Source organism: Carya illinoinensis, chromosome 9 (assembly GCF_018687715.1).
Source record: "Carya illinoinensis cultivar Pawnee chromosome 9, C.illinoinensisPawnee_v1, whole genome shotgun sequence".
Taxonomy (NCBI): Eukaryota; Viridiplantae; Streptophyta; class Magnoliopsida; order Fagales; family Juglandaceae; genus Carya; species Carya illinoinensis.
The window spans coordinates 37,717,636-37,729,693 of record NC_056760.1 but is presented as its reverse complement, the minus strand read 5'-3'; the positions used below and the strand labels follow the sequence as shown (position 1 = coordinate 37,729,693).

The 12,058-nt window shown below is 35.7% G+C and overlaps 1 protein-coding gene across 1 annotated transcript; it reads left to right on the top strand.

The window, feature by feature from the left end:
• The first annotated feature begins 9,358 nt into the window (after positions 1 to 9,358).
• Positions 9,359 to 11,791, top strand: LOC122277766 (organelle RRM domain-containing protein 2, mitochondrial). The gene is made up of 3 exons (XM_043087898.1): positions 9,359 to 9,584; positions 11,172 to 11,240; positions 11,354 to 11,791. The coding sequence occupies exons 1-3, from the start codon at positions 9,458 to 9,460 to the stop codon at positions 11,587 to 11,589; spliced, it is 432 nt and encodes a 143-aa protein (XP_042943832.1). The 5' UTR covers positions 9,359 to 9,457; the 3' UTR covers positions 11,590 to 11,791.
• The last annotated feature ends 267 nt before the right edge of the window (positions 11,792 to 12,058 follow it).

Genomic DNA, 12,058 nt, shown 5'->3' with positions numbered 1-12,058 from the left:
TACTCCAAATATCCATGAAAGAGTTGATGTGAATGGACATTTTTTTAATCATTCTGTATCCTTGGCACCAAACATCTCTTGAGGCATCACGACTCCATTAAAACATGGCCTACTGATTCAGAAGAGTTATGACAAATAGGGCACGTCATTCTCTACTATTTTCCTTTTCAACAGATTGGATAGGTTGGGGAGTGCATCTTGACAAGCTTTCCAAAGGAACATCTTAATAGCATTAGAGACATGAAGCTTCCAAATTGACCTCCAAACACCATCCTTTCTTCTACCCTTAGAGGTGCCCGCATTGTTTCTATTGACAATCTCCCTATGGAGATGATAGGCATTCCTAACGAAAAAGATCCCATCCTTTGTAGTGCCACACCAATTTATCCTCTCTTTCTCCAATGCTTATTGGGATGCTCTTAATCAAGTCAACATCTTGAGGAGAAAATAGGTTGTTCAACATATCCACCTTCCATCCCATTAGATCATAATCGATTAGGCCAGCTACCTTAGCATCCTTCTCTATTTGAACAATAGGTGATAGTACCCTAAGGGAGTGTTGTCTTGGGATCCATTTGTCCTTCCAAAATTGAATTTTCCTATCATCACCTATCCTCCAAATCAAACCTTCCTTTAGCAATTGTTGGCTTGCAATCATACTTCTGCATACAAAGGAAGGTCTCCTTCCCAAGGTGGCCTCCAAAAAATCCTTATGAGGGAAGTACTTCCATTTGAAAGTTTTTGCAAGCAATGATTCAAAGTGTTGTAGCATCCTCCAACTTTGTTTGGCCAATATAGTAAGATTGAAACTCTTAAAATCTTTAAAGTCCAGACCTCCAGTTTCCTAAGCTAAACCCATATAATGTCATTTAATCCATTGGGTTTTAGAATGTTCATTATTATGTCCCCACCATAATTTTTTCATAATCTTGTTTAGTTTCTGAGTGATAGATGAAGGTAACAAGAAGATGTCCATGGTGTAGGTTAGAATAGCTTGAAGAACATGAGCTTTTAATAGAACCTCTTTACGTACTGTAGACAGAAATCTGGTTTTCTAGTTAGAAATTTGAGCCTATGTTTTATCAATGAGGGATTGGATAGTAGCACATTTAGATCTTCCAACTACAGCTAGTAATCCCAGGTACTTCTGGGTTGATCTCACCCTAGTGTTGTTTAGAAACTGATGGGACCGACTATCGTTGATGTAGACAAATCGCTAGAGTTTGGAACCGGTCGAAATCGGAAGAGAACCAATCGACCAGAGGTATAAAAATAAGGAAACCATTGCTGACTGGTTCAGTTTCAGTTTGAACCAAACCCAAACTCCCGAAGCAGTCGATTATATATACTATATTATTTGGATATAAAACGACGTTGTTTCACTTAAGTAAGTGAAACATTTTCTTTTTAGTTATGAGTTTTATAATTAAAAAAAAAAAAAGATGAAACGACGTTTTCACATGGGATTAATAATCCCACATCTTCTTCTTCCATATAGTTTTTTTCTCTACAAGCTTGCTTCTTCCCACCGATGGCATAATCTGCTGCTCCCCTCCTCCTTCACAGAGACATCGACGGTATGCCCCGATTCACACTGAGACTGAAGCTGTTGGTTTTCTCCCCTCAAATTGGCCGATTCAATCGGTTCTAAGCCTCTAAAAAACTCATCAGTACGACGTTGGTTTTGGACCGAAACCGCACCAACATCGTTGATTTTTAGCCCTATCTCACCCTTGCAATTTCCATTATTGTGCTTTGTATCTTTGGAGGAGCATTCTTGTTGAAAAAAATTGAGGTCTTCTTTTTGTTTAGCATTTGATTTGAGGTTGTTGCATAAAGTTCCAGAATAAGAATCACTCTACTCCACTCCACTCCAATGAGCTTGCTTTGCAAAATAAAAGGCTATCATCTGCAAAGAAAATGTGATTAATGCTTACTGGATTCTTCCCAATGGGTACTCCTGATATACTGTTATTTGCCTTAGCTTGATTCAAAATGGATGTTAAGGCCTCAGCACACATGATGAAAAGATATGGTGAAAGAGGATCTTAGGCCCCTTGGTGGATTGAATGGTGCCTCTGGTTCACCATTGATCAGTATAGAGTATGAGACCAATGAGATAAACTCCATTATAATATTTGTCCACCTTTGATCAAACCCCATTTTGTTCATAACTTAGTCAAGAAATTTCTTTTCCACTCAATTGTAAGCCTTGCTCATGTCAAATTTGAGAGCCATATAGCTAGCCCGACCTTTCTTTTTTGTGTTCAACGTATGAAGAGTTTCATAAGCAACAAGTATATTATCGGTGATTAGTTTACCTGGAATAAATGCACCATGATTAGGAGATATAATCATTGGTAGCACCTTCTTCAATCTATTAGTAAGAACTTTAGCTATAATCTTGTAAAAGAACACTGCATCAGCTGATTGGTCTAAAATTTGAAACTCTATTTGGCTATTTGATCTTTGGGATAAGGATAATGAAAGTGTCATTGACACTTTTGAGAGTACCTCTCTGCTTGAGAAAGTTCAACACAAATCTACACACATCTTGGCCAACAAAATCCCAGTTGGTTTGATAGAAATGAGTAGGATTAGCTTCTCACACTTTAAACTAAGAGAAATCAGTTAGAAGTTGTGCATTCATTTCATTAGTAACTCGGACTTCCATATTTGAGAGACAATTTTCCAAATTAGAGGGATTAGAAGAGTGAGATACTTCATCAAAGTAAGCATTGAAGATGTCACCTATTCTAGTTTGATCCGAGGTTAGAACTCCTTGTTCATCCATGATTTGGTATATTTGGTTTGCTTGCCTCCTCTAGTTTGCATGCATGTGATCGAATTTTTTATTTCTATCTCTATGTGCCAATCAATTTTCTTAGCTCGCTGATTCCATTTAAGTTTCTCTTCTTCTAAAATGCTTTCCACTTCATCCTGCATATTTTTTATTGTACTGAGATGATCTCCTTTTCAAGCTGCTTGCAAGCATGATAATCTCTCAAATCTTTCTCTTTATTTACTTGGTGCCTTCCTGATATTAGAGTGGTTCCAGTTTTTTAGTGCCTCTTTACAATTTTTAAGCTTTCCTCTCATAACTAAGTTTTCTCCATCACCTTTGTGATCTTTATGCTAGGCTTCTTTAATGATATTCAAGCATTCCTCCTTTAGAGCCCAAGAGGCTTCATATTGAACACATAACTCTTCCGCTTTTTGCTATTATTGTTTCAGTCAATCATAACTAGAAAGGGATAGTGATCAGACTTTAGAGCAAGTAAAACAAGATATAGGAAGTTGAAAAGAGTTGATACCATTTTGGATTAGCAATAGCTCTATCAAGCTTTTCCTTTATAAAGTTCATGCCTTTTCTTTAGCCCAGGTGAGCTTCATAACCTTGATATGAATTTCACTAAGGGAACAAAACTTTAGTACCTCTTGAAAAGCTTCAATCTATTTGTAAGGTCTTCAGGCAACTCCAACTTTCTCGGATTGACAAGTAATCTCATTAAACTCTCCTAAACAGATCCAAAGGGAAGGGTTCTCAAGTTTAATATGCTTTAGCAGATTTTAGCTCATATCCCTCTTTGATGTCTCTGGGTGGCCATAGAAACTAGTAAACAACCAAGAGAGCCCATTAGATTTTTCTATAATAGAAACACTAATATGCCATCTAGAGTAGTTGATTAACTAAACATCCATCATATTATTCCACAAAAGGCCAAGTCCACCACTACTTCCCCAACTGTCTATTGCAAAATAATAATTAAATTTCAACTCAAACCTCACTTCCTCCATTCTCATCTTATTACATTGGTTTACATGAGGAAAACCCAGTTGGGAGACTTTCCCTTTGTTAAGGGACTCAGAACTCTAACTGTCCAAGGGATTCAAAGCCCTCGACAATTCCAACTAAGTAGGTTCATTGGTGCTAGCATGACTGGTGACTAGCCTCTGCCATTATTCTTTCATGTTCCTCCTTAGAAGAAAAACAATTCCTCTCTCTCTCTTAGTTGAAGGACCCTCATAAGTTGTGCTAGAAAATCATCTAGGTTTGTATAACGTGTAGGTGACAACATAGTTTCTCTAATCTTGTTCACAACGGTATCATTAGAGTTCTCAGTTTCTCTTTTTTTCTTGGCCCTTCTTTTCCACTTAGTCATTGGTTAGAAGAATTAGCTACCATTCATTGTCCTCACATGCTATTCTTTCACATTGAACTGACTTGGTGCCCCATAAGTTTACCTTGGAAGCTAATGACATAATATTACGTCACTTAGAAATATCATCTATAGTAGGATCCTTTGCATTATGAATTGGTTCTCTGATGGTCAACTTGATTAAGGAATTGAGATCATTGACCATATAGGTATCATTAATGGAATCATCTTTATATAAAAAAGGATCTGATGCATCCTTGATAAGGTCCTCGGTAAAATTATTACCTTCCTAAAAAGGTTTTTGACATTGTGATTGCTCTTTCTCTTCAATTTTGGGATCTTCCTAAGTTTTAGCTCCTGTTATGGGAATTTCCTAATTTTCATCCCTCTCATTTGCAGCATTTGATTTATTTCTAAAAAAAAGATTGATTATTTTCCATGTCATTGTCTCTACCTATTGATTTTTGAATTTTGAACCAAAGCTCAACCTTCTTACTTTCCCTTCCTGAATTAGATGTAGCAGAGGTTTTGAACTAGAAGCTTGGAGCTATACATTATATTGAGAATTGTCGCCAGAATGAATGGATCTAGAATTGGAACCTTTAAGACAACCATTAACTCCATGTTTGATTAGGCTACATCTAAAACAAAAAATTTAAGTCTTTCATACTTAATGGAAATCCATACTCTGTTACCTTGAAAGTTGAGTAGAATACCACTCATCAACACTTTTGTAATATCAATGCCAACTTTGACTCTATGATAAGGCCCCCATCCTATCCCTTCTTTATCTACATCAACTTTCTCTACCTCTCCAATCATCTTTTCGATATGTTCTCTAGTAACCAGTGTCATTCCTCCAAAAGGAATATTGTGCAATTGAATCCATAAGTATTCCTTATAAATATGATGTTGTTAGGGGAGAAAAAACCATCAAATGATTTAGTTGCGTTTGGTTGTTGAACTCATATAAACTCAATCATTAATGTGACCATTACCTTTTCAACTTCTCATAAAAAAGTTAAACTCATCTCAATCTATTTTATACATTTAAACACATCTCAACCTATTTATATTCAAACACATCTTAATGAGATCCACAAAATATTACTATTCATAAATCAACTCAAATCATTTGAGATCATCTCAACATCCAAACATAGTCATGTAGAAAAGGTTACAATCAAGCAGCCATGGCCTACCCTTTTCCGTCGTATGTAAATCTTGTTTCACCTGTAATTCAATAAGGAAAAGCTTGGTCCCCACATCTTGGAATTGCACTCAACCCTCTGGCTTCCAAATACTCATCATTGTGTTTTTTAAGGCTTCTCTGTTTATTAATTTGTTCGATACCACAAGTCCCACCAAACAAACCTTCCCACATCTATGATTCACTTTCTTGTGTGACTGAATCACGCTCACTTCAGATTGTTCTACCTCCGTTAGTTTGAGATTACCACATTTCTCAAAGATTTTCTCAACAATGTCAACCACCGCCACTTTTCTAAAAAAATTTGTTAATATTAAAATTCTATCTCCTCAGCATAAGCTAGGAGACTCTTCTTGCCTAAAGCAAAACTTCCTCCTCAGCGAGAGCTAGGAGACTAATCCTTTTCACCTTAGCATTTCATTTACTAAACCATTAAAATATCCCTCGACAGCCTTAGATTTAAGAAGTTACTTTCTTAAAAAAGTAGGAAAATTAGTAGATATTTTTGAAATATAAATTATGTGATATTTTCATCACATAATAAAATATTGTCATTAAAATATTCAGGTAAATGCTACATTTACTTAATAATTATTCATAGAAATTGCTCATTTTAATTTTATTTTTGTTCAGTTTTGGGGCATCCTGTTGTATGGTTTTCCTTGTAAATATCGATTGTGCGCTTATTGTACTGCTAATAAGAGATGGAAGACAAATTGCTTATGGCCCAATTGAACATTTTGCAATTGCTCTACTTTGGATGCAACTATTTTTTATAGATTGATGCTTCAAATTCAAACGGTTATTGTAATCTGTTTATTTAGGATTTTAATGAAGGCCCTAAAAAAATAAAAGAAAAGGAAAAGAGAGAGAGAGAGAGAGAGAGAGAGAGAGAGAGAGAAACTTGCAAATGATTTTAAAACTTGCTTGTCTGGCTGCGTTTGGATGTAGAGCATATCTGAGATAAATTTAAATAGTTTCATATAGATGAAAACACCTCTAGATTCAAACACACCCAAGTTATTCCGAGACAATTGATCTTGTCTCATTCATTTTTATAAAACTTTTTATCTTATCTAATTATTATGACTTTATCAAATTTTCATATAAAATAAAATAAACAATTCAACTTTTTCAGATCTCAAAATAAAAATAATATTAAAAAATATATTCTAACAATATTTTATTCAATTTTCAATTTTTTATCTCAACTAATCTCATCTCATTTGTAAAAATAAACGATGCCTTAGTATTGAAAATGTTTCATTACTGTTCAATGACAAGACTCATAACTGAGGCATGGCGGACGTATGATGAAAGGACTCAACAATTCTCTTCACACCCCTCTCTCTCCCCGGGAGACCCCTCACTTACTTTTTTTATAAATTTCGTAAATTATGCAAGACCCCTCACTAGGGCATGACAGAGGGACAAGACCACTCGCTTGTCTTTTTTATAGAAAAATTCTACTCATCATTTCTATATCACACATCACATAAAATTTTTTTTATTTTTTATTTTTTTCTTTATCAAATATATGTTGTATGGATGATGAATAAAATAATTCCTTTAGTTTAGTAAGAATAAAATAAAAATCAAATGTGATGTGTGGTGTAGGGAATCTAGGATGATGAGTAAGATGACTTCTTTTTATAAGTGTGAAATGATAGTGGATGCCATTTGTTAATTGATAATACTTAATATTTTTAAAAAATTCAAATTAAATAAATTTGGATACAAAAAATGTGGAACATTAATTTTAAATGCATTGGAGGAATTTCCTTATACTATTTGTTATTTATTAGTAAAACATATCAATGAAATAAATATTTTATTATTACAAGAACAAATCAATCATTGATGGAACCAATTACTTTTTCAACCTCTCATAAAAGTTAAATATATCTCAACTTATTTCATATATCCAAACGCATCTCAATAGAACTCATACTCTTACATAAATCTCACTCAAATATCTTAACTCACTACTATTCACAAATATGCTAATATATTCTTAGTATCTAAATGGAGTTTTAATTGTTTAATAATTCTCTTGAAGTCAATCTTAAAATGAAAGTATCCCCCCATCCTCCCGCTCCGCTGTATATAAAAAATAAATTTTATATATTTATACAAATAAATGTATTGTATATAGAAATATACAATTTGTTGAAGACTTGAAGTTGTATTTAAGTTATTAAATTGCCTTGGCCTTTTAGGCCAACCTTTGTTAGGGTTGTAAACTTAAACCGCATACCTGACCCGACCCGAACCAAAATTTTCGAATGATCCGAACCGATTAAAACGGGTGAGGGACGGAAGTCTGTCAATTATTATCTGAAATAAATCGGTTAATACCCGTTAACTGATTTGACTAAAACGTTATTTTCTTTAGTTTCATTCTCTCGTCTATCATACACTCTCTCATCTCTCTCTCTCCGTCTATCAGACACAGACACTCTCCAATATCCCAGTTCCTCTCTCCAAACAAAGACTCTCTCTCTCTCTCTCTCTCTCTCTCTCTCTCTCTCTCTCTGTGTGTCCGTCTATCAGACTTTGACCTTCCTACCTTACTCACTGGCGAGCAGATTTTTCCAAGCAAGATTTGTTCTTTCACAGGTAAGTGAGGGAGCTTCTTTTTTCTCTACGTTTTCCTCTGCATTTTGTTCTGCTTGTGTTCTGTTCGGCTGATTTGTGTTTCCTCCCTCTATTAGATCTTTCATTTTGAAACTGGCCTCTATTTTTGGTTGTGACTTTTGTTTCTATATAGGTTCTTAAAAAAATGCCCCCCGATGATGCTCAAGCCAAAAACCGCAAGTGGTTGTGTTCTGTTCGGGTCGTACGGGTCACAAGAACTTGTACATTATGTACTCCGTGGAAGGAGATTGACGCGCGATCTACAGGCTAACGGGAGGGCCCCTGGAGCGACACGATGTGTAATTGGTCACCGGACGGCGAGTGGATTGCTTTTGCTTCAGAATGAGAGAACTCGGGTAGTCTTTCCTCCTCCTCCTATTTCTGAGTCTTTTCCGATTAATCGTTTAATTTCTGAAATTTTTCAGTTTGGTTAATCGGTTAAGCTCACTGGTTCGGAAGCCCCCTTCATCGGAATGTTGTTTTTTCGGGTCGGGTCGATACAGTGCTTTCTGGGTCGATACAGGTCGGGTGAATAGGCCTAACCTTTGTATATAGACGGTCAAGGCAATACAATAGTTATACTTAAGCAATACAACAGTCTCACATTACTCGAGTATAACTATTGCATTGACTTGACCTCTTATATAAAAGTTGGCCTAAAAGGTTAAGGCAGTCTAAAGTATAACTTTAATGAATTTAAATTTTTTTTTTTATATTTATAAATTTAAATTATATTACAATTTGGGTCTAAAAATAAAAACAATTTTTAGACCTAATGGGTTATGGGTAAGTCTTGGCTTAGAAGGGAGACGGGCAAATGAGATTTTTTACCCCATTCCCAACATTAGGTCGTGGTTGAAAATCCTTCCCTCGCATGGTTGAGGGCAAGGTGTGGGAAAGAGTCCATCATGTTCCACACCACGTGGGTGTCATTCTTATTTAAAAGGTAGTTATATAAAAAGATTGTAAAAATAATGAGGAATGTTACACATCATCCCACACTATACACTTTATATATTAAAATATTATTTTTTATTTTTTTATTTTTTTATTTCATTTTATTCTTATTAAATTAATTGAATTATTCTAATAATCATCTACACACTACATATTTATTATAGAAAAAATGAAAAAAAAAATTAAAATAAATATAGTGTGTGAAGTGTGAGGATGACAAGAAAAATTTTTCAAAAATAATTACGTCTTTCTTTTTAAGAAAAAGAGGGAGATTCAGTGAACATCAGGTTGTAAGAATGGTCGGTCAGGATAGAGTCAGGCACATAGTACATCATAGTCGCGCATTTACCATATCATTCGTTACTAGAACCTTCCGTCGTTTCGTTAATATCACATTGTCTGAGGCCCTGATGAGGGGGTGTTCTTTACTTACTAGGGTTTTGTCGATCCGCTAAACCCCTAATTTCCTGCGGTCCAGTTTCCACCACATCTAATGGCATTCGTCTATAGCATTCGACGCCTTCTTAGCGGATCTTCCACTGCGTCCTCTATTCTTCATTCGCAGTACGCCTCGATTCGTTTCAATACAACTCTCACCTCCCCTAAGCTCTTCATCAGCGGTACGTCTCCATCAGCTTCTCATTTTGTGTTATCCGTCTGGTTCCTAAAAGCTTCCATGGAAAATGATATGGCTTCATGGTTGCTTTCCCCTCGTTTGGTTTTACTGGAACTAAACCAAATTAACAAGAACCATATAACAACTTTAGAATATCCTCTATTTAAGAAATATATTCACATACTTCTGTTTTTCTTTTGTCTTCTTTTGCGTTTATTATGGCGCTTGTGGTAGTCTAATAGACTGGTGGTCATGTGTTGGTTTTCTTCTATAAACGGTGCTTATACGTTTTATCAATTATGCTCCTAGTTTTTGTCTTGGTTCTGTCAATCTTAGAGATATCTACTATATATAGGCATTGAATATTGAATGTAGTATCTTTTAGATCATTATTATGGTCTAAGAGCTGCAATAGAAGTGTTTCCCCTTCTAGGAGTGCTGCTCATGCGCTCTAAGTTGCCCAAAGGGTACTGAGATTTTTTGCTAGAAACGTCTTCCTAATTGAATTGCGAATCTTTGAGATAAACCTCATAAAGAATTAGAAGGGCTAGTCACTCAAAGGAGGGTTGAAGGGACTGATGAGTGCCGTACCCGGAGTTGTAACCCTCCTAACTAACAGTCTGATCTACTTAAAGCAGGAAGTTAAACCCCATAACCGATTTGATAGGTTACTCAACTAACCAGAAGAAGAGGGGTTTACTCAACTAACCGATTAAATGGATATTTAATGTAAAGTGAGTATAAGGGGTTTTGCACTTGGAGGATGCAAAGTAAGTTTTTGGAAGTTTGAGACTGCAATGTGTCAGTTTTGGTAGTTTGGGATGCAAAGTGCAAAACCTTTGGTAGTTTGAGGGTAGAAACTGAATTTATTCCTATTTATAAGGATGGCAAAACAAGTGGAAAGCTTTACAGTTATCCAACTGATTATGTTTACAGGCGTTTGTTTGCCACTAGGGCTTTGTTTGCCTTTGTTTTTCCCCTTTTTGTTGGTGTTTCTTTTTAACTTTAAGTACATCATTATATTTTTACTTGAGGTTTTAGGGGTTTAGAGGAGAGTTGAGACTGGTTGAACGCACCAGAGTGGTTCACACTACCTGGGCTGGTATCCCCGTCTACCTGACATATCTGCTCGAAATCTGACGATTGCTGTTGTGCTAACCCTGGAACAAGCACTATGAGGCAGCAGCTAGTACAGATTACTGCGGCAGTCGATATTTCTTTCTGTACTGAAGTCATTTTTGGTTGTTATCAAGCTAGTTGTGTAACTTGCCCAATTTCTTGCCTATGAAAACCAACATTGATTCTATAATGGCAATGATGGGTATGGAATAGTTGTTGCTGTTCTTATGAAAGTTTGGATGTCTGACGTGTTCTTTTCATTGCTGCATAAAACACATTGGAGATAGTAGGTGTCTACCTACTGGTTGTATGAGAGTTTTCATTTTACAGAACAAATTCTAATGCGAAGCATGACTCTCTCTCTCTCTCTCTCTCTCTCTCTCTCTCTCTCTCTATGTTATTTTATTTTATTTTTTTAATCGGTAAAATTCACACAGCATGACTATCTCTGGTATTTTTATTTGACGAATAGGCCTTTCCAGACTTACAACGGATGAAAAACTTAAAGAGGCATTTTCTCCTTTTGGCCAGCTTCTTGATGGTAAAGGAACGGAATTCGTTATTTTTTTTATTAAGTATATTACGTTATATTTATTCCTTAAGCCTGTCCTTGGACTACTTTCATCTTGACTTACTGGCTTGATGATATTGCAGCAAAAGTCATAGCTGATAGAGCCACTGGAAGATCAAAGGGGTTTGGGTTTGTTACATATGCATCAATTGAAGAAGCTGAGAAGGCTAGAGAAGGAATGAATGCTAAGTTTTTGGATGGATGGGTCATATTTGTTGACCCTGCCAAACCAAGGGAGCCTAGACCTCCACCTCAACCACTGCAAGAGCCTTCTGATACGGGTTTCAGAACAAACAAGACGGTTGGTTGGTGTGGATAAATTTATTCATCTTGGTCGATCTCATTGGGATGGAAGAATTGTTCAAAGGCTATAGGACACAATTCATTTAAGGGCATTGGTGAGAATGGAACACTGTTGGGAACTAATGGGAAAAAATAGAACCCATTGACTTTTTAGAACCCATTGACTTTTTCTAATGTTAGTTCATTATTATTTATATATTTTTGCTAAGGTTTTGTTATTGTGGTGAGGACCTTGTTGTCACTGCCCTATTTATGGTCCCTTACTATTTTTTGCTTGAATGCCACCGAAAATGAATAGTTTCAGCTTGAAAATCTTCCAGCTCAGCTAAGTTGAGTTAGGTGAAATGGAATCCCATTGTGATTTTGAAGTAGGCGTTTTTCTTAGGTGAATGGATGTAGACGAGAAAACAAAGAAAATGAATTTGAACAAAAATTGTTTAGGTTTAAAATGAGTAATACTATGTATCATATCATTGTTTGACTTA